The sequence below is a fragment of the Lepus europaeus genome, chromosome 5 (genome assembly GCF_033115175.1).
Source record: "Lepus europaeus isolate LE1 chromosome 5, mLepTim1.pri, whole genome shotgun sequence".
Lineage (NCBI taxonomy): Eukaryota > Metazoa > Chordata > Mammalia > Lagomorpha > Leporidae > Lepus > Lepus europaeus.
This window is the reverse complement of record NC_084831.1, coordinates 79,442,542-79,466,597: the sequence shown is the minus strand read 5'-3', so window position 1 is coordinate 79,466,597 and position 24,056 is coordinate 79,442,542. Positions and strand designations below refer to the sequence as shown.

General features: G+C 35.6%; 1 protein-coding gene across 6 annotated transcripts in view; it reads left to right on the top strand.

Moving 5' to 3' along the window:
- Positions 1-24,056, top strand: part of COL24A1 (collagen type XXIV alpha 1 chain) — a 421,092-nt gene that overhangs the window by 200,812 nt on the left and 196,224 nt on the right. For all 6 annotated transcript variants that reach the window (XM_062191650.1, XM_062191653.1, XM_062191654.1 and 3 more), the window contains 2 exons: positions 7,958-8,011; positions 17,862-17,906. In XM_062191650.1, the coding sequence (XP_062047634.1) occupies positions 7,958-8,011; positions 17,862-17,906 (99 nt within the window). The remainder of the gene's footprint in view (positions 1-7,957; positions 8,012-17,861; positions 17,907-24,056) is intronic.

The following is a 24,056-nucleotide window of genomic DNA, read 5'->3' as shown; positions in this document are numbered from 1 at the left end:
CCCTCCCGCCCGCAACCCTCCCCCCTCCCGCTCCCTTTCCCCTTCCATTCATGTAAAGATTCATTTTCAATTCTCTTTGTATACAGAAGATCAGTTTAGTATATATTAGGTAAAGATTTCAACATTTTGCCCATATAGCAACATCAAGTGAAAAAAACTACCATTGGATTACTAATTATAGCATTAAATAGCAATGTACAGCACATTAAAGACAGAGATCCTACATAATTTTTTTTTCAAAATAATTAATTTTCTATGCCATTTCCATTTTAACACCAGGTTGTTTTTTTTTTTTCATTTCCAATTCTCTTTATATACAGAAGATCACTTCAGTATATAATTAGCAAAGACCTCATCAGTCTGCACCCACACAGAAACGCAAAGTATAAAAATACTGTTTCAGTACCAGTCATAGCATCACTTGGCTTTAGACGACACATTAGGGACAGATCCCGCATGGGGTGTAAGTACACAGTGACTCCTGTTGCTGACTTAACAATTTGACACTCCTGTTCATGGCGTCAGTAATCTCCCTAGGCTCTAGTCATGAGTTGCCAGGGCTATGGAAGCCTTTAGAGTTCGCTGACTTTGATCTTATTCCGATAGGGTCATAGTCAAAGTGGAGGTTCTCTCCTCCCTTCGGAGAAGGGTGCCTCCTTCTTTGATGGCCCCGTTCTTTCCACTGGGATCTCACTCACAGAGATCATTCATTTAGGTCTTTTTTTTTTCCCATGATATCTTGGCTTTCCATGCCTGCTATACTCTCATGGGCTCTTCAGCCAGATCTGAATGCCTTGAGGGCTGATTCTGAGGCCGGAGTGTTGTTTAGGACATCTGCCATCCTATGAGTCTGCTGTGTATCCCACTTCCCATGTTGGATCTTTCTCTCCCTTTTTGATTCTATCAGTTAGTATTAGCAGATACTTGTCTTGTTTGTGTGATCTCTTTGACTCTTAGACCTATCAGAGCTATCAATTGTGAGCTGAAATTGATCACTTGGACTAGTGCGATGGCATTGGTACATGCCATCTTGATGGAATTGTGTTGGAATCCCCTGGCACATTTCTAACTCCACCATTTGGGGCAAGTCCGATTGAGCATGTCCCAAATTGTTCATCTCCTCCCTCTCTTTTTCCACTCTTAGATTTAACAGGGATCACTTTTCAGTTAAAATTTAAACACCTGAGAATAATTGTGTGTTAATTACTGAGTTCAACCAATAGTACTAGAACAACAACAACAACAACAAATACTAAAAAGGATAGAGTATTACATTGTACATCTAAAGTCAGGACAGGAGCTGATCAGTTCATTATTGCTTATAGTGTCCATTTCACTTAACAGGTTTTCTCTTTGGCGCTCAGTTGTCACCGATCAGGGAAAACAAATGATATTTTTCTCTTTGGGACTGGCTTAATTCACTCAGCATGATGTTTTCCAGATTGCTCCATCTTGTTGCAAATGACTGGGTTTCATTGTTTCTTACTGCTGTATAGTATTCTATGGAGTACATGTCCCATAATTTCTTTATCCAGTCTACTGTTGATGGGCATTTGGCTTGGTTCCAGGTCTTAGCTATTGTGAATTGAGCTGCAATAAACATTAATGTGCAGATGGCTTTTTTATTAGCCAAATTAAATTCCTTTGGGTAAATTCTAAGGAGTGGGATGGCTGGGTTGTATGGTAGGGTTATGTTCAGGTTTCTGAGGAATCTCCAGACAGACTTCCATAGTGGCTTAACCAGTTTGCATTCCCACCAACAGTGGGTTAGTGTCCCTTTTTCCCCACATCCTCTCCAGCATCTGTTGTTGGTAGATTTCTGAATGTGAGCTATTCTCACCGGGGTGAGATGGAACCTCATTGTGGTTTTGATTTGCATTTCTCTGATTGCTAGTGATCTTGAACATTTTTTCATGTGTCTGTTGGCCATTTGGATTTCCTCTTTCGAAAAATGTCTATTGAGGTCCTTGGCCCATCTCTTAAGTGGGTTGTTTGTTTTGTTGTTGTGGATTTTCTTGATTTCTTTGTAGATTCTGGTTATCAATCCTTTATCTGTAGTATAGTTTGCGAATATTTTTTCCCATTCTGTTGGTTGCCTCTTCACTTTCCTGACTGTTTCTTTCGAAGTACAGAAACTTCTCAATTTGATGCAATCCCAAATGTTAATTTTGGTTTTGACTGCCTGTGCTGTTGGAGTATTTTCCAGGAAGTCTTTGCCTGTGCCTATATCTTGCAGGGTTTCTCCAATGCTCTCTAATAATTTGATGGTTTCGGGTCGTAGATTTAAGTCTTTAATCCATGTTGAGTGAATTTTTGTGTAAGGTGATAGGTATGGGTCTTGCTTCAAGCTTCTGCACGTGGAAATCCAATTTTCCCAGCACCATTTATTGAATAGACTGTCCTTATTCCAGGGATTAGATTTGGATCTTTGGTCAAATATAAGTTGGCTGTAGATGTTTGGATTGATTTCTGGAGTTTCTATTCTGTTCCATTGGTCTATCCATCTGTTTCTGTACCAGTACCATGCTGTTTTGATAACAACTGCCCTGTAGTATGTCCTAAAATCAGGTATTGTGATGCCTCCGGCTTTGTTTTTGTTGTACAGGATTGCTTTGGCTATTCGAGGTCTTCTGTGTCTCCATATGAATTTCAGCATCATTTTTTCTAGATCTGAGAAGAAGGTCTTCGGATCTTGATGGGTATTGCATTGAATGTATAAATTGCTTTTGGGAGGATAGACATTTTGATGATATTGATTCTTCCAATCCATGAGCATGGAAGATTTCTCCATTTTTTGGTATCCTCTTCTATTTTTTTCTGTAAGGTTTTGTAGTTTTCATCGTAGAGATCTTTAACGTCTTTGGTTAAGTTTATTCCAAGGTATTTGATTGTTTTTGTAGCTATTGTGAATGGGATTGATTTTAGAAGTTCTTCCTCAGCCGTGGCATTGCCTGTGTATACAAAGGCTGTTGATTTTTGTGCATTGATTTTATATCCTGCTACTTTGCCAAACTCTTCGATGAGTTCCAGCAGTCTCTTAGTAGAGTTCTTTGGGTCCCCTAAATAAAGAATCATATCATCTGCAAAGAGGGATAGTTTGAGTTCGTCCTTCCCGATTTGTATCCCTTTAATTTCTTTTTCTTGCCTAATAGCTCTGGCCAAAACTTCCAGAACTATATTGAATAGCAGTGGTGAGAGAGGGCATCCCTGTCTGGTACCAGATTTCAGTGGAAATGCTTCTAACTTTTCCCCATTCAATAGGATGTTGGCCGTGGGTTTTTCATATATTGCTTTGATTGTATTAAGGAATGTTCCTTCCATACCCAGTTTGCCTAGAGTTTTCATCATGAAAGGGTGTTGTATTTTATCAAATGCTTTCTCTGCGTCTATTGAGAGAATCATATGGTTTTTCTTCTGCAGTCTGTTAATGTAGTGTATTACGTTGATTGTTTTGTGAATGTTGAACCATCCCTGCATACCGGGGATGAATCCCACTTGGTCTGGGTGGATGATCTTTCTGATGTGTTGTTGCATTCTATAGGCCAGAATTTTATTGAGAATTTTTGCATCTATGTTCATCAGGGATATTGGTCTGTAATTCTCTTTCAATGTTGCGTCTCTTTCTGGCTTAGGAATTAAGGTGATGGTGGCTTCATAGAAAGAATTTGGGAGGATTCCCTCTTTTCCGATTGCTCTGAATAGTTTGAGAAGAATTGGAGTTAGTTCTTCTCTAAATGTCTGGTAGAACTCAGCAGTGAATCCATCTGGCCCTGGGCTTTTCTTTGTTGGGAGGGCCTTTATTACTGTTTCAATTTCTGTGTCAGTTATTGGTCTGTTTAGGTTTTCTATGTCTTCCTGGCTCAATTTAGGGAGGTTGTATGTATCCAAGAATCTGTCCATTTCTGATAGATTTCCCTTTTTGCTGGCATACAAGTCCTTGTAGTAATTTCTGATGATTCTTTTTATTTCTGTGGCGTCTGTTGTTACGTTTCCCATTTCATCTCTGATCCTATTGATTTGGGTCTTTTCTCTTCTTTTTTTAGTTAGTTGGGCCAATGGGGTGTCAATTTTGTTTATTTTTTCAAAAAACCAGCTCCTTGTTTGGCTGATTTTTTGTAATGTTTTTTTGGATTCAATCCTGTTGATTTCTTCTTTGATTTTAGTTATTTCTCTTCTCCTACTGGGTTTGGGTTTGGTTTGCTGCAGATTTTCTAGATCCTTGAGATGACTTGAAAGCTCATCTATTTGGTGCCTTTCCAATTTCTTGATGTAGGCACCTATTGATATAATCTTTCCTCTTAACACTGCTTTTGTTGTATCCCATAGGTTTTGGTATGTTGTGCTGTTATCCTCATTTACTTCCAGAAAATTTTTGATTTCTCTTTTAATTTCTTCTATGACCCATTGTTCATTCAGGAGCATGTTGTTCAATCTCCATGTGTTTGCTCGTGCTCTAGGGATTCCTGAGTTGCCAATTTCCAATTTCATTCCTTTGTGGTCTGAGAAGCTGCATGGTATGATTCTAATTCTTTTGAATTTGCTGAGACTTGCTTTATGGCCTAGTATGTGGTCAATCCTAGAGAGGGTTCCATGTACTGCTGAGAAGAATGTAAAGTCCTTAGATGTAGGATGAAATGTTCTGTAGATGTCTGTTAGATCCATTTGGGCTATAGTGTCATTTAAATCTACTGTCTCCTTGTTGATCTTCTGTCCTGTTGATCTGTCTATCTCTGAGAGTGGAGTATTGAAGTCCCCCAGTACTATTGTATTGGGGTCTAAGTCTCCCTTTAAGTCCCTTAACAAGTCTTTTAAATAAGCTGGTGCCCTGTAATTAGGTGCATATATGTTGATAATCGTTATATCTTCCTGTTGAATGGATCCCTTAATCATTATATAGTGCCCCTCTTTGTCTCTCCTAACAGTTTTTGTGGTAAAGTTTATGTTGTCCGATATTAAGATGGCTACGCCCGCTCTCTTTTCATTTCTGTTGGCGTGGTATGTCTTTTTCCAGCCTTTCACTCTCAGCTTGTATGGATCATTGTTGGATAGATGGGTTTCTTGTAAGCAGCAAAAGGATGGGTTTTGTTCCTTAACCCAATCGGCCAATCGGTGTCTTTTAACTGGACAGTTCAAGCCATTAACATTCAATGTGACTATTGAGAAGGAGTAACTTTGCCCTGCCATTTGCCAAAGATATTTTCTAATATCTGGTTTGAGATTCCTGTGATCTTTTGCTGTGAGGTTTCCTTCCTTTACCTTCTTTCATATTGGTGACCGTGTTTCTGTGTTTCTGTATGTAACACATCTTTAAGCATCTTTTGCAGGGCTGGACGAGTGGCGACAAATTCTTTCAATTTCTGTTTGCTGTGAAAGGTCTTAATTTCACCTTCATTCACAAATGAGAGCTTTGCAGGATATAATATTCTGGGCTGGCAGTTTTTCTCTCTTAGTACCTGGGCTATATCTCGCCATTCTCTCCTGGCTTGTAGGGTTTCTGATGAGAAATCAGCTGTAAGTCTAATTGGAGATCCTCTGAGAGTAATCTGGCGTTTCTCTCTTGCACATTTTAGGATCTTTTCTTTGTGTTTCACTGTGGTGAGTTTGATTACGACGTGTCGTGGTGAGGATCTCTTTTGATCATGTTTATTAGGGGTTCTCTGAGCTTCCTGTACTAAGATGCCTCTGTCCTTCTCCAAACCTGGGAAATTTTCTGCTAGTATCTCACTAAAAAGGCCTTCTAATCCTTTCTTCCTTTCCATGCCTTCAGGAACTCCTAGAACCCGAATGTTGGGTTTTTTAATAGTATCCTGTAGATTCCTGACAGTATTTTTTAGATTTCTGATTTCTTCTTCTTTTCTTTGGTTTGACTGTTTCCTTTCCTGTTCTCTGTCTTCTAATTCCGATATTCTCTCTTCTGCTTCATCCATTCTGTTTTTAAGGCTCTCTAATGTGTTTGCCATTTGATCTATTGAGTTCTTCATTTCATTGAGGTTTTTTGTCAGTATCGCAGTTTCCTGTTCCACTAATTTTTTCATTTCATTTTGATTCCTCCTTAACATTTCATTTTCACGGGAGAGATTTTCTATCTTGTCCATTAAGGATTTCTGTAGTTCAAGAATTTGTTTTTGAGAACTTCTTAATGTTCTTATGAATTTTTTGAAATCTGCTTCTTGCATTTGCTCTATCTCTTCATCTTCATAATCTTGCATTGGCGTGTCTTGTTCACTTGGGGGCGTCATAGTGCCTTCCTTGTTCTTGGTACCTCCGCTTCTATGTTTCTTGCTTGGCATGTTAGAGATAATTTGTGGTGTTTTTGTTTTTGTTTTTTTTTCTCTCGTTATACTATGCCTCTAAGTGAGCTGTCTGTTTTGTTGGAGCCTTAGGGGCTGTGATGGGTGTGGCCAGAGAGCTATGCTTGTTTCTTTAGGTTTAAGGCTGTGTAAAGAGCGACTCTCCCAGATTACTTGCTCCTTGCTGGGATGCTCTCTCTCTCTCTCTCTCTCTCTCTCTCTCTCTCTCTCTCTCTCTCTTTTTTCTTTTGACTCAGTTGGGAGTGGAGTTGAGGGTAGTTGAAATCTAGCCTCTGTGAGTATTCGTTTGATCTACCCCTGGGACCATACACAGAGTTTATGCAGCCCTCAATGTGTTCTCCAGTTTCGCTAAAGATACTGAGTTTGGCTGAGCTTTACATATGTAAAATCGCGGTGCTCTTTGTTTTGCTTGGTGAGTGAAGGGAGAGGCCTCTGTTCCCCCTCCCCCCAATGTCTCGGACTTCTCAGGTCTTTGTCTTACCGTCCTCCGTTCCCGCGCTGGCGAGATTCTGTGGCTCTGGCTCCTCTCCCGCCGCTGCCGCTCGGCTCGTCTCGGTTGGTTTTCCACGCAGTGGGTTCCCTGTAAGTCCTCTGTGTCTCATCCACAAGATCCGGAAGCGTTTCCTCTGCAGTTTTTTTTCTTGAGTCTTTTCCTGAGGCTACAGTAATTCCACTTTTATGAAAGTTTATTTTCCCAAACTAAGGCACACGTCCTCACTATCCGCCATCTTGGCTCCGCCCCTAGAATTTGTTCTTGACTCTTTCAGCTATATTCCATACACAACCACCAACAGTTTTTGGAAGCTGTACTTTTAGATGATATCCAGAATCTTAACTCTTGCCACAAACTCCTCTGCCACCACCTGGATCTATACCACCATCATCTTTCTTTCAGTTGTATTGTTGTGGTAGACTCCAATTTGGCTCCTCCTGCTGTTGGATCAAGGAGATCCTGTTGAAACCTAGATCATGTGTCAAAGGTTTCCTATCTCACTCAGAAACAAAGCCTTTACTATGTCTCATAAGACCATGTACGACCTGGATCACATCCCCATTCCTTTGTTTGACCTTATCTCCTTACTGCTGATATGGCTCTGAATTCTGCTCTTTTGGTTCTGTCACCTCATGGTTCTCCCAGTTGAGCACCTATACCCCTGCCATTGTACCTTTGCACATGCTCATTTCCTCTGTCTGGAATGTTGTTTCCTCAGAAATCTTTGTAACTTGTCCTTTTCTTTTAGTTTTCACTTAGATAACACCTTTTAAGTCAAGTCTTCTTCCCTAGAAATATTTTTTAAATTTTCAATAAAACGATCACAACAGTTTATGTCTCCCTGCTTAATTTGTTGTATTTCCTGCTCATCACTACCTCTCATATTTTACATTTCAGTTATTTAAAAAATTTATCATTCTCACTAAGATGTATTCTTTTGACGGCAAGTATATTTGTGTGATCCTCAATCCTCAGCACTAGGAAACAGTCAAATTTTGTAGACTGACTGTTTACTGAGTATGGTACAATATACTTACCATATAATTTTGATGTGTTTCATTTTATAAGTGTAAATTTCATAAACCTTAGGAAATTATAACAAACTAGAATAAATAAACTATCTCTCTTTTCATTTTATTCCACTCTCCTCTAGGGAAAACCAGGTCAAAAGGGGTCTATAGGTGAACCAGGACCAGAAGGCTTAAAGGTAAAGCAACTGACTTTATTATCAGTTTTAAAATACAGTTTTCAAAGATATGAAAGATGAACATATGCCAGCTCACAAGGAACCTGTTAGACACTAAAACTAATTCAAAGATAACTGATAAGTTATTTATGTATCTATCTACATATATCTACTCATGTGTATTTCAATATATGTACAGATATGCAATTTAATAAATATGTATTTGGATAATAATTGTCAGTTAGATACAGGGCAATAAACCATAACTTTAGGGGTTATCTATTACACTGGTAAGAAATCTACAGATTAATATCATTGCACTAGTCTGAGTCCTTTAATCAGTAGTAAACAGAGAATCTAACTAAGTGTATTCACTAGACAATCACTGGGATGCCTTCATTACTTTGTAACATTGAAAGCGTGTATAATCCATTTTTTTCCTTATTTCCAATTTTTAGATGATTTTTATAGCACCAATAGATGTAATGTGACATAGCAGCTTAATATTTACAGCCTTAAAGAGACATGTTTATAAGAATTGGTGATTTTTGTGAATTAAAAATTAAACTAAAAAGTGAAAAGACTTACAGCATTACTGCTAAATTTTCTTAACCTAGGATATATTATATGCTATTGTATATTAAATATATATCATTTATGATGTCAGAACCTAAGGAAAAACTAAACAACCCTTTTCAAAGTCATGAAAAATATAGCTAGTGTATTTTAATGAATTCATATGGCTGAAATTATCTGAGGGGGATATATATATATGCAGATTCTTTCTCATGTTACATAATTTCAAATCTTGGCCCTGTAAAATGTATAACTTATGGAAACATTTGAAAATAAATCCTAATCTTAAGATGTCAATTTTACAAATATATATATCACATTTTATACCCTATATATTAGCTATCACAAATCAAAGAAAACATGATATTTATGTCTTTATCATATATTTTCTTTGATTTGTATCTAATATATAGGGTACAAAAAAGTAATATCTATGACTGAAACTGACATCTGGATATTTCATTATTGTTTATAGCCCTTATTTATATACCTGTGGATCAATGGTCTTTCTACTTTCTACATGCTGAATTCTTTATTTGATAGAGGATTTAGCCTGTGGCTATAGTAAATTGAAAATATGTTATTGCAAAAATTGTAAGGAAAAGGAAGGAAGGAAAGGAGAGTAGCAAAGGTGAAAAGTGTTCTGTGCTTAAAATTGTATATATGAAATGCATGATATCTGTTATCTTTATATAAATATTTTTTAAAAAAATTAAAATTTAAACATAGTTACTCTATGATCCAGCAGTTCCACTCCTAGAAATATACTCAAAAGAATTGAAAACAGGTGTTCAAGCTAAGATTTATACACAATTGTTCGTACCAGCAGTAGTCACAATAGCTAAAAAGAAGAAACAAAACAAATGTCCAAAAGTCCATGGATTATTGGATAAACAAAATGTGAAATGAAGTGGAATATTATTTGATCATAAAGGGAAGACGTCACTAATACATGCCATAACAAAGATGAACCTGAAAGAAGCCAGTCATATAAGACCACATGTTATATGATTTTATGTACGTGAAATATTCAGAATGGGAAAATTTTGTAGACAGTAAGTAGATTGTGGTTGCTCATGGCTTGTGGGGGTGAATGGATAAGGAAGTCATTGTTTATGAGTACCAGCTTTTTCTCCTAGTGATGAAATGTTCTAAAGTGGACTGTATATCTGTGAATACACTAAAACCACAGAACAATACTCTGTAAATTCATGAACTGTTTTGTATGTTAATTTATATTTCAATAAAGCTGTTTTTTTAAAAACTATAAAAAAGAATTCCTGGAGGATTCAAAAATTCTTAATTTAAAAATAACAGAAAATTGAAATGCAGTATTCACAAATAGAATGCTTAATCAGTTATACTTTACTGATATTATTCCCTAAATGCCAGATACTTCTAGGAAGTCCAAATATGAGCTGCCACTCGGTCAAAATGGCAAGAAATATCTCAGTCTTCACTAACGTGGTTTCTGTGTTACCCAGAAAGTGGAAGTTCTTAATGTTCACTCCTCCCTCATTGTTACTGATATTTGTATTTCAGAGCATCTTAAAGCTGTTTACTAGGACCTGCCACTCCCTAGGAGAGCATTTGGAAGTCAGTTAAGGGTCACCAGCATTCAGAGAGCCCTAGAAGCTCTATTCTCTTCCCAAGCTTGGGGAAATATTTTTCTCTTTCTCTTCCTCTCTTACACTCAAACACAAGTCACCTCTTACTTTCAGGATCAAAAGCAAGAATGCAAGTCATCTGCAAGTTATTTCTGCTTTCTGCCTAACCCAAACCTCCCTTCAGGATAAGTAGCACACAAGTTCCATCTCTGTTTTTCACCTTTGAGAAGATCAACTTTTGAAGAAGGAGGAAACAAATCCTAGAAAACTAATAATCTTCATAATATATATTATGAGGATTATTATATATTATTAAAATTATATGAGGATTATTATATATTATATATAATATGTGTTGTATATATTATATGTTATATATTAAAATTATATGATGATTACTTTATATTATTAAAATTATAAACATATTAAATAATAATTTATATTTTTTAAATATATGCATCCTTTTATAGAAATGTATAAAAGCAGTCTATCAAAAACTATATTACAACCTGCTACAATGCTTTACCTCTTCTATCTGAATACATACTAAAATTGAAGATAAAATTTGTTTAGACTTCAAAAGTTTACACAATTTTATTTCAAAGTGTTTATTCATGAGAAATATTAGGTTTCAGTGCTTTAAATCAGTAGAAATGTAATGTGTACCACATGTATGACGTGAGACACATTAATTGGAACACAGGAGACATTAGGTTTCTGAAGGGTATCCTGCATTAGAACATCATAAAAACACTAACAGAGCAGGTAGAATCATTATCCAATAACAAAATCACAGGTCTTAGTTCTTATCTATAAATACTATCCTTGAATGTAAATGGATTAAATTCACCAACAAAAGGACTTAGGTTGGCTGAATGGATTTAAAAAAAGAGACCCCACTATATGCTGATTACATGAAAGTCACTTCACAAAGATATACACAGACTGAAAGTGAAGGATTAAAAAAGATATACTAGGCAAATGGAAACCAAAAGCAAGCAGGCATAGCTATCCTGATATCAGATAAAATAGATTTTAAATAAAAAACTGTAAAAAGTGATGAAACAGGACATTATATTTTGATAAAAGATTTAATTCAGCAAGAAGATATACCACAAATATGTCTACACCCAACACAAGACCACCCAAGTATATACAGCAAATACTATTAGACCTAAAGGGAGAGATACACTCCAATAAAATAACAGAGGGTGACTTCAACATCACACACTCATCAATGGATAGGTCATCCAGACAGAAAATCAATAAAGATACATTGGAAACATACCATTGAGCAAATTTACCTAATAGACATTTCACCTAACAGCTACAGAATAAACATTCTTCTCATTGGCACATGGAACATTTTCTAGGTTAGACCACATATTAGGCCATAAATCAAGTCTCAGCAAATTTAAAAAGGTTGAAATCATGGCATGTATGCTCTCAGACCATAAAGGAATAAAACTAGATATTGAAAGGAAGAACAATAGAACACAAGCACTTGGAAGTTAAACAGCATGCTGCTGAGTGACCAATAGGCCATTGAAAATATTAAAAAGTAAATCAAAAACTTTCTTGAATGAAAACACAACATATAAAAACTTGTGGGATAAGGCAAGAGCAGTTTTAAGATGGAAGTTTATAGTATTAAATGATTATATTAAAAAAGGGAAGTGTTGGCACCAGCACTGTGATGTAGCAGGTTAAAGCCATTGCCTGCAATGCCAGCATCACATGTGGGCACCAGCTCGAGTCCTGGCTTCTCCACTTCTGATCCAGCTCTCTGCCATGGCCTAGGAAAGCAGTGGAAGATGGCCCAAGTCCTTGGGCCCCTGCACCTATGTGAGAGACCTGGAGGAAGCTCCAGTCTCCTGGATTTGGATCAGTCCAGCTCTGGCCCTTAAAGCCATTTGGGGAGTAAACCAGCAGATGGAAGACCTCTCTCTGCCTCTACCTCTGTAACTCTGCCTTACAAATAAATAAATAAATCTTTAAAAAGGGGAGGGAGAAAATGTCTCTAATTATAGATCTGATGATGCGTCTTGAAGACTTAGAAAAATGAGAACAAACCAAGCCCAAAATCATCTGGAGACAAGATATAATAAGGATCAGAACAGAAATAAATGAAATTGAAGCTAAAAAAAATTACAAAAGACCCACAGAACAAAAAGTTGGTTTTTTGAGAAGATAAACAAAATAGGTAAACCTCTGGCCAGACTAACCAAAAAAAAAAAAAAAGAAAAAGAGAGAGAGAGAGAGAGAGAAGCTCAAATAAACAAAATTAGAGATGAAAAAGGAGACATTACAGCTGATACACTGAAACTACTATGAAGAACTTTATGCTAATAAACTGGGAAACCTTGAAGAAATGGGTAAATTCCTGGATTCACATAACCTACCAAAATTAAATCAAGAAGATACAGAACAGCCTAAACAGACCTGTAACAAGTAATGAAATGAAGCAGTAATCAAAAGTCTTCCACCAAAGAAAAGTTCAAGACCTGATGGCTTTACTACTGAGTTCTACAATACATTCAGAGAAGGAGCAACTCCAGTACTCTTCAAATATTCCAAAATATTGAACAGGATGGAACTCTGCCAAACTCTTTTCTAAAGCCATAATTACTTAGATACCAAAACCAAAGACATGATAGAAAAAGAAAACTATAGACTTATATCCTTAATGAACATAGATGAAAAGATTTTCAACAAAATACTAGAAATCAAATCCAAAAGATCACATAAAAAAGTCATACATTGCAATCAAGTGGGATGTATCCCATAAATGAAAGGTTGATTCAGCATTTGCATATCAATAAATGTTATAAATTCACATCAATAGAATGAAGAACAAAAACCATATAGTCATCTTATTAGTTTTAGAGAAAGCGTTTGGTAAGATTCAATACCGCTTCATTATAAAAACCCTCCACAAATTAGGTGTAGGAGGAACACTCCTCAAAATTACAAAGGCAATATTTCACAAACCAGTAGCCAGCATCAAATATCATATTAAATGGTAAAAAACTGAAAGCATTTCCCCTGAGATCTGCAACAAAACGTGAATGTCAACTTTTACCACTCTTACTCAATGTAGTACTGGATGTTTTAATCAGAGCAATTAAAGAGGAGAAAAAAATAAATGTCAGAAAAGAGGAAGTTAAAGTATTTTCAGATTACATGATGTTGTACCTGGAAATACTTAAATATTCCACCAAAACACTGTTAGAATTGATAAACCAATTCAGTAAAATTGCAGGTTACAAAATAATCAGCCAAAAAAACAGTAGCCTTTTTGGATGCTAATGATGAATTCACAGAAAGAAAAATCAAGAAAGATCCCATTCATAATAGTCACTTGAAAAATCAAATATTTAGGAATAGATTTAGGTAAAGAAGTGAAAGATCTCTACAGTGAAAATTATCAGACATCGATGAGAGAAATCATCATGTACACAAAGAAATGGAAAGATATTCCTTGTTTGTGGATCAGAAGAATTAATATCATTAAAATGTTTATACTACATAAATCAATCTACAGGTTCAATGCAATTCCCATAAAAATACTAAGGACATTCTTACAGAATTAGAAAAAGCAATCCTAAAATTCATATGGAATCACAAAAGATCCAGAGTAGCTAAGCGATCCTGAATAAGAAAAATCAAGCTTAATGCCTCACAATGCCTGACTTCAAAGCATACTACAAAGCTGTAGTAATTAAAACATCATGGTACTGGCATAATAACCTATACATTGGTCAATGAAACAAAATAGCCCAGAATTTAACCCACATATATCTAACCAACTGATTTTTGGCAAAGTGCTCAGACCATACAGTAGAGTAAAAATAGCCTCTTCAACAAATGGTGCTGGCAAAACTGGATTTGTATATTTAGAAGAATGAAATTAGATCCATACCTCTCATAATATACAAAAATCTACTCAAGATGGATCAAAAACCTGAATTTAAGGCCTGAGACTATGAGGTTGCTGGAGCAAAATGTAAGGAAAACACTCCAAGACATTGGTAGAGGGTATGACTTTTTGGACAAAACCCACAAAGTACAGGCAATAAAAGCAAAACTAAACAAATGGTATCATGACAGTCTTGGAAGCTTTGCACAGTAAAGAAAACAATTAATACGTTAAGAGACATCTAGGGGCCGACGCTGTGGCGCAGTGGGCTAAAGCCCTGGCCTGAAGTGCTGGCATCCCATATGGGTGCTGGTTCTAGTCCCAGCTACTGCTCTTCCTATCCAGCTCTCTGCTATGGCCTGAGATAGCAGTAGAAGATGGCCCAAGTCCTTGGGCCCCTGCACCTACATGGGAGACCTGGAAAAAGCTCCTGGCTCCTGGCTCCTGGCTTCGGATCGGCACAGCTGCAGCCATTGCAGCCATCTGGGGAGTGAACCAGTGAATGGAAGACCTCTCTCTGTCTCTACCTCTCTCTGTAACTCTGTCTTTAAAATAAATAAAATAAATCTTCAAAAAAAGAGAGAGATATCTAATGGAACGGGAAAAAATATTTGCGAACCACCTATCTGACAAAGGATAAATATCCTGAATATATCAGCAAGCTAAACTCAACAACAAAACCACAACCAATGCAGTTGAGAAATGGTGAGAAATGGACAAAGGAATTCAATAGACAGTTCTCAAAAAAAGACATACAAATAGCCAGCAGGTATATGAAAAAATACTCAACATCACTAGCCATCAGGGAAATTCAAATCAAAACCATACTGAAATACCACCTCACCCCTGTCAGAATGGCTAAAATCCAAAACACAGAGTAACAAATACTTGCTAATAAGGATATGGAAAAGGGGAACACTTATACACTGTTGGTGGGAATGTAAATTAGTGTAACCTCTGTGGAAAATAATATGGAGGTTTCTTTTAAAAAAAAAACAACAACTAGAAATATGCTTACTGTATGATCTAGCAGTTCCGCTACTGGGTGTATACCCAAAAGCTTTGAACACAAGGAATCAAAAAATGTTTATAGCAGCACTGTTCATAGCAGCACTGTTAACAATAGCCAAAATTAGGAATTAACCAAGGTCTCTATCATCAGATAAACTGATAAAGAAAATGTATTGTGTATATACGATGGAATATTACTCAGTTATTAAAAAGAATGAAATTCTACCATTTGCAGCAAAATGGACACCGCTAGCAGACATCATGTTAAGTGAAATAAGATGGTCTATCCATCTGTTTTTATATCAGGATCAGGCTTTTTTGATTATAACTGCCCTGTAGTATGTCTTGAATACTGGTATCATGATGCCTCTGGTTTTGTTTTTATTGTATAAGATTGCTTTAGCTATTTGAGGTCTCCTGTGCCTCCATATGAATTTCAGAATCATTTTTTCTATATCTGAGAAGAATGTTTTTGTATGTTGATTGGTATGGCATTGAATCTGTAAATTGCTTTTGGAAGAATGGGCATTTTGATTATATTGATTCTTCCAATCCATGAACATAGCAGATTTTTCCATTTTTTTGTATTTTCTATTTCTTTCTTTAATGTTTTATAATTCTCATCATAGAGATCTTTGACATCCTTGGTTAAATTTATTCCAAGGTATTTGATTGTATTTATAAGTGTTGTGAATGGGATTGATCTTAGAAGTTCTTTCTTAGCTGTGGCATTGTCTGTGTATACAGTCTGTTGATTTTTGTGTATTGATTTTTTATCCTGCTACTTTACCAAACTCTTCTATAATCTGTTATTGCTTTAATATTCACTGTATATGGGTGAAGTGGTCATTATTCCATTAAGTTATTCTTTATTGCTATTGTCTATATTCCCACTAAACTAGTCTTTTTTCTTTTAAGTGTTAAACTTTTTATTTGGTGAAGTGTTAAGTCTTTACTGTAACATTAATTTAAAATATGTTATCTCAAAAACAAAAAAAAGGGAGAGAAGAGAGAGAGAGAGGAGAAGGGAGGGAAGAAAGGAAAATCATTATATTCTTAGAATTGTATCTACAAAGCATATTAAATCTGTTAAAAACTAAAATAAAAAAATTATAAGAAATAAACCAGCAAGAAACAACTACTACATGTTTTATTTCATATATAGACATTTTTGTGGGTATACATGTGTGTGGATGCCATATTACTTAGAACATGGAGATTTATAAATGTTGTCTTAAATAAATTATATTCCTATTATAATAAGGATATAATATTATACTTTTATATAATTATGAGCATAATATAAAAAGGGTAATAATATACCCTTTTCCTCATTTTATAATTTGTCATGAATTCCATTTTTGTGATATTAATATATCCTCCCCTGCCTTAAAAATAGTATTATCTGTGTATATCTTTACATATGATGCAAATATGGCAAAATGTTGATAGTTGTTAAATCTAAAAATAAATAAATGTAAAAAAGTAAAAAAAACATAAAATGAATCTTAAATAATTTATTTTATGCAATCTATCAAATTATTATCCTTTCAACTTGTAATTAGTAATAACATTGTTAATTAGATATTTTGTTGATATTTTATATTCTTTTCTTGTGCAAAGTCTTTGAAATCTGGTCTATACACTTACATCACATTTCAGTTCAAACCAGTCCTTTGCAAGTAGTCAGTAGCCACATATCATTAGTGACTATAATATTGTTCAGTATTTTAATGTCTTAAAATTCTACACTGCAGTATTATTAATTTTGCAAGGTAATTATGGTTTAATCTTCTACTACTGTACTGTACTACTGTACTACTGTAGACAAAATATACATTCCTGTCATATTCATGGTATGTGGTATACCATGAGCTTCATATTCAATCTTTCATTAATTCATACCTTTACTCAGGTCATTCCCCACTACTATAAATGGCCCTTTCCCACCATCAGTGTCAGTATCATACATTTGGGGCCCAAGTCACTTCATTATCCATTATTTGAAATCATCAGTGTTTGAATTTTTGGTTTGGTTTATAGACTGTCTTACTTGACACTGCCAGAAGGCTCTTTATAGTACAAATACATTAGTATTCCTGCAGTGAAATGTAAAAATGTTCATGTTAATTGGGATACATCAAGATTAGGAATAGTCTCTAGCCTCACTCAGGTCTTATTAAGCATTGCTGCCAAATAAATTCAGATTAGGTAAGGTTTGTCACCAAAAAAAAATTGTGGAAACCTTTTGGTTATTGGAGGTATGCTGACTGCAAATTGTGGTTGCCAGGTTATGAACATCCTGTATTGCTCCAATAACAGCAGCTCTAGCTAATCTAGCCCAGAGTGCCTCCCTATGTGCTCACTTAGGACTTATCTGTAGCAGGTTTCTGTTCTGCTCAAGCAGATGGACATTCTTGTGGCAGGGGTGTTTTTACTATCATTCTTAATTTTTTTCCATGCATACCACTCTGCCTACCTCAATAAATATTTACTTTTAAAATTTTTATTTATAAAATTGTTTTAACAGTCATGACAGGAGAATGTAATTTAAGAAAATAGGTATTACTACTTGAATGAAAGCAGCAGAGATATCAAGAGCATACTGTAGAGTAAAAAAGTTTGGGGTAACTGGATTTCCTTTCCTTTTTTGCAGAAAATCACTAAATAATTACATTAGCAGTGAAAACAGAAGAGCTGTCATGAGTACTGTTGTTTGAAAAATAACCATTTTACAATTCTATTTTTTTTAAAACAGGGAGAAGTAGGAGATCAAGGAGATATTGGAAAAATTGGTGAAACAGTAAGCTTGTTCTTTAATCTTTTGTTTTTGAATCATCTGTAACCATTTTTAGCAATTATGTTAGTCATAGTCATATAAGCCACAATAAAAATAATTCTTATCCACTGCAAACTTGAACTCCCTGTGATGTCCCTACTGACACCCAAAATCTACTAAACAAAAGAAAATTAGGGGAAACACAATGGATGATTTTCTCATCCAATATAAATTAATTTTATGAGTGCACTAGCATTCTTATTTCTAGTATTTGGTTTTCCATTCTAGCTCTGGTAACTTCCAACTAAATTTGACCTAAACATTTTTCATTATTAAAAAGCTTCTCAGGGGCCATTGTTGTGATGCAGGAGGTTAAGTCACTGCTTGTGATGCCAGAATCCCATGTTGAGTGCTCATTCACATCCCAGCTGCTTGGCTTCCAATCCAGCAATCTGCTGACTGTAAGGCAGTGGAGAATAGCCCAAGGGCTTGGGATCCTGTCATCCCAGCAGAACATCAGGACAGTTCTGGGGCATGGTTTTGGCCTGACTTACACTGGCCATTGCAGCCATTTGGGGAGTAAACCAGCAGATGAAAGAACTCTCTGTCTCTGTGTCTCTGTCTCTCACTCTCGCTCTCTGTCTCTCCATCTCTCTCTCTCTCTCTGTTTCTCTTGCAAATAAAGAAATGAATAATCTTTTTCTATAACAAAGCTTATTAAATCACAAAACTTTAATAATGTCAAGAAAATTTTTCATTAGTATTTGAAAAGTTAGAGTAAACAAAGAGGTAATGGACTGGAAAATATAGTTCCCTTTCTCAAACTCTGAGTTGTTTTAATTTACATTATTGTGAAAATGCAATACTAAATGTATTACTTGAATCAGGTCTGTTCGTCAGAAGTAATTTTATTTTCTACTGTGAGGAATGCCAGCTAAAATAGTTTCTAACACAGGAATGAACCCACATAACAATGGAAAATTGACAGATCAAAGTGAATTTATTTAGCGTGTCCTAGATTAATTGTCACAAGGTAGGTGATATAATTTGATAGCATCAATGAGTCAATTCAACTCCATATAGCCTGTATTATGATTTAAAATTTTTCTTAAAACCTGTTTTGTAAACTTTAGTAATTAAACAATTATAAACTTTAATTTCATAAACCAATGTCAAAAAATTCTGGTACTCGTTTTTATTAATTGTTAATAAAAACAGGGAGAGGATCTGTTTTAGTCTTTTCTTAAATTTTGGTTAAGGCATATAAATTTAATGTTTTTCTTATATACAGAATCAGGAACATAGTGATACTACCCATCCTAACCTCCTACCCATGCTTCAACCCTTTTCCCACCTCCCTCTCCTATTCCCATTCTTAATTTTTACAAAGATCTATTTTCAGTTAACTTTATACTCATAATATTAACCCTGCACTAATTAAAGAGTTCAACAAATAGCATGAAGAAGAAAAACACTGTTCCTCAACAGTCAAGACAAGGACAGTTCAAAACCACTGAATCTCAAAATGTCTATTTTCACTCCTTTATATTACCTTGTAAATATTTTATTAGTTACCACAGATCAAGGAAAACATGATATTTGTCTTTTTGGGACTGGCTTATTCACTAAGTATAATGGTTTCCATTTCCATCCATTATGTTGCAAATAACAGGATTTTACATATTTTTTTAAACTTTTATTTAGTAAATATAAATTTCCAAAGTACAGTTTATAGATTACAATGGCTTCTCCCACCATAACTTCCCTCCCACTCGCACCCCTCACATCTCCCACTCCATCTCCCATTCCATTCACATCAAGGTTCATTTTCAATTATCTTTATATACAGAAGATCGATTTAGTATATATTAAGTAAAGAGTTCACCAGTTTGCACCCACACAGAAACACAAAGTGTAAAATACTGTTTCAGTACTAGTTATAGCATTACTACACATTAGACAACACATTAAGGACAGATCCCACATGAGAAGTAAGTACACAGTGACTCCTGTTGTTGACTTAACAATTTGACACTCTTGTGTATGGCGTCAGTAATCTCCCTAGGCTCTAGTCATGAGATTCCAAGGCTATGGAAGCATTTAGGGTTCGCTGACTTCAATCTTATTTAGACAAGGTCATAGTCAAAGTGGAAGTTCTCTCCTCCCTTCAGAGAAAGGTACCTCCTTCTTTGATGGCCCCATTCTTTCCACTGGGATCTCACTCGCAGAGATCTTTCATTTAGGTCTTCTTTTTTTTTTTTTTCCAGAGTGTCTTGGCTTTCCATGCCTAAAACACTCTCATGGGCTCTTCAGCCAGATCCGAATGCCTTAAGGGCTGATTCTGAAGCCAGAGTGCTATTTAGGACATCTGCCATTCTATGAGTCTGCTGTGTATCCCGCTTCCCATGTTGGATTGTTCTCTCCCCTTTTGATTCTATCAGTTAGTATTAGCAGACACTAGTCTTGTTTGTGTGATCCCATTGACTCTAAGACCTACTGACGCCATGAACAGGAGTGTCAAATTGTTAAGTCAGCAACAGGAGTCACTGTGTACTTACTTCTCATGTGGGATCTGTCCTTAATGTGTTGTCTAATGTGTAGTAATGCTATAACTAGTACTGAAACAGTATTTTACACTTTGTGTTTCTGTGTGGGTGCAAACTGGTGAACTCTTTACTTAATATATACTAAATCGATCTTCTGTATATAAAGATAATTGAAAATGAACCTTGATGTGAATGGAATGGGAGATGGAGTGGGAGATGTGAGGGGTGTGAGTGGGAGGGATGTTATGGTGGGAGAAGCCATTGTAATCTATAAACTGTACTTTGGAAATTTATATTTACTAAATAAAAAAAAAGTTCTTCCTCAGCCCTGGCATTTCCTGTGTATACAAAGGCTGTTGATTTTTGTGCATTGATTTTATATCCTGCTACTTTGCCAAACTCTTCTATGAGTTCCAACAGTCTCTTAGTAGAGTTCTTTGGATCCCCTAATTACTGAATCATATCATCTGCAAAGAGGGATAGTTTGAGTTCTTCCTTCCCAATTTGTATCCCTTTAATTTCTTTTCTTACCTAATAGCTCTGTCTAAAACTTCCAGAACTATATTGAATAGCAATGGTGAGAGTGGGCATCCCTATCTATTACCAGATCTCAGTGGAAATGCTTCCAACTTTTCTCCATTCAATAGGATGCTGGCCGTGGGTTTTCCATAAATTGCTTTGATTGTATTGAGGAATGTTCCTTCTATACCCAGTTTGCTTAGATTTTTCATCATGAAGGAGTGTTGTGTTTTATCAAATGATTTCTCAGTGTATATTGAGATAATCATATGGTTTTTCTTCTGCAGTCTGTTAATGTGGTGTATCACATTGATTGTTTTGCGAACATTGAACCATCCCTGCATACCAGGGATAAATCCCACTTGGTCTGGGTGGATGATCTTTCTGATGTGTTGTTGCATTCTATTGGTCAGAATTTTATTGAGTATTTTTGCATCTATGTTCATCAGGGATATTGGTCTGTAATTCTCTTTCAATGCTGCATCTTTTTCCGGCTTAGGAATTAAGGTGATGCTGGCTTCATAGAAAGAATTTGGGAGGATTCCCTCTTTTTCGATTGTTTTGAATAGTTTGAGAAGAATTGGAGTTAGTTCTTTTTTAAATATCTGGTAGAATTCAGCAGTGACTCCATCTGGTCCTGGGCTTTTCTCAGCAGTACATGGAACCTACTCTAGGATTGACCACATACTAGGCCATAAAGCAAGTCTTAGCAAATTCAAAAGAATTAGAATCATACCATGCAGCTTCTCAGACCATAGAGGAATGAAGATGGAAATTAGCAACTCAGGAATCCCTAGAGCATATGCAAACACATGGAGACTGAACAACATTCTCCTGAATGAACAATGGGTCATTGAAGAAATCAAAAGAGAAATCAAAAATTTTCTGGAAGTAAATGAGGATAACAGCACAACATACCAAAACTTATAGGATACAGCAACAGCAGTGTTAAGAGGAAAGTTTATAACAATAGGTGCCTACATCAAGAAATTGGAAAGGCACCAAATAAATGAGCTTTCAGTGCATCTCAAGGATCTAGAAAATCTGCAGCAAACCAAACCCAAATATAATAGAAGAGAAATAATTAAAATCAGAGAAGAAATCAACAAGATTGAATCAAAAAAAAATACAAAAAATCAATCAAACGAGGAGCTGGTTTTTTGAAAAATAAACAAAATTGACACCCCATTGGCCCAACTAACTAAAAAAAGAAAAGACCCAAATCAATAAAATCAGAGATGAAAAAGGAAACATAACAACAGGATTTTATATTTTTACCATTGTGTAGTAGCTTTGATTGCCTATGCTTCTATGCCAATGTCTTGCAGAATTTCCCCAACTGTCTCTAGTAATTTGATGATATCAAGAGGTAGATTTAAGTCCTTGATCTATTTGGAATGGCTTTTTATGCAAGGTGTAAGGTAGGTGTCTTGCTTCACACTTCTTCATGAGGAGATCCAGTTTTACAAGCACTGTCTGTGAAAAGACTGTCTCCAGGGATTGATTTTAGCTCCTTTTGTCAAAGATGAGTTGGTTGTAGATGCCTGGATTGATTTCTGGATATTTTATTCTGTTCCATTGGTCTACACATCTATTTTTTTTCCAGTATCAGGCTGTTTTGATTTTAACCCTGTAGTATGTCTAGAAATGTGGTATTGTAATGCTTCCAGCTTTGTTTTTGTTGTATAAGATTGCTTTATCTATTCTGGATCTCTTGTGTTTCCATATGAATTTTAGCATTGCTTTTTCTAGATCTGAAAAGAATGTTGACGGTATTTTGATTGGGATCATATTGAATCTGCAAATTGCTTTTGGTAGTATGGAAATTTTGATATTAATTCTTCCAATCCATGAACAAGGAAGATTTTTCCTTTTTTTTTGTTTCTTCTCTTATTTCTCTCTTTAATGTTTTCTAATTTTCATCATAGAGATCTTTGACACCCTTGTTTAAATTTATTCCAAAGTGTCCAATTATTTGTAGCTTCTGCGATTTAGATAGATCTTAGAAGTTCCTCCTCAGCCATGGCATTGTCTGTGTATACTAAAGCTTTTTTGTGTATTAATATTATATCCAGCCACATTACCAAACTTTCTCATGAGTTCCAGTTGGCTCTTAGTGGAGTCTTTTGATTCCCCCGTATGTAGAATCATGTCATCTGAGAATACAGATAGTTTAATTTCCTCCTTTCCAATTCATATCCCTTTGATTTCTCTTTATTGCCAGATGGGTCTGGCTCAAACTTTCAGGACTGCATTCAATAGTGCTAGTGAGAGTGGGCATCCTTATCTGGTTCTAGATCTTAATGGGAATGCTTCCAGCTTTTCACCATTCAGCAAGATACTAGCTGTGGATTTAACATAAATTGCCTTAATTCTGTTGAGGAAATTTCCTTATATACCCAATTTGCTTAAGGTTTTCATCATAAAAGATGTTGTATTTTATCAAATGCTTTTTCTGCATCTATTGAGATAACCATATGGTTTCTGTTCTTTAGTTTGTAAATGTGACATATAACATTTATTGATTTGTGAATATTGAACCATCCCTGCATACCAGGTATAAATCCTACTTGGTCCGAGTGAATGAACTTTCTGATGTGTTGTTGAAATCAGTTTATTGAGGATTTTTGCATCTATTTTCATCAGGGATATCAGTCTATAGATCACTTTCTCTGTTGCATTTTTGTCTGGTTTAGGAATTAAGGTGATGCTGGACCCATAAAAGCAGTTTGGAAGGATTCTCTCCCTTTCAATTGTTTTGAATAACTTGAGAGGAATTAGAATTAGTTCTTCTTTGAATGTCTGATAGAATTCAGCAATGAAGCCATCCAGTCCTGGGCTTTTCTTTGTTAGGAGGGTCACCTAACAATCAATCACCATTATTCTCATTAGCCTGTTGAGGTTTTCTATGTCTTCCTGGCTGAATTTAAGTAGGTTGTATGTGTCTAGGAATCTATCAATTTCTTTTAGGTTTCCAAGTTTGTTGACATACAGCTCTTTGTAGTAATTCCTGGTGCTTCTTTTTATTTCTGTGGTATCTATTGTTATGCTTCCTTTTTCATTTCTAATTTTATTGATTTAGGTCTTCTCCCTTTTTTGGATATTAGGC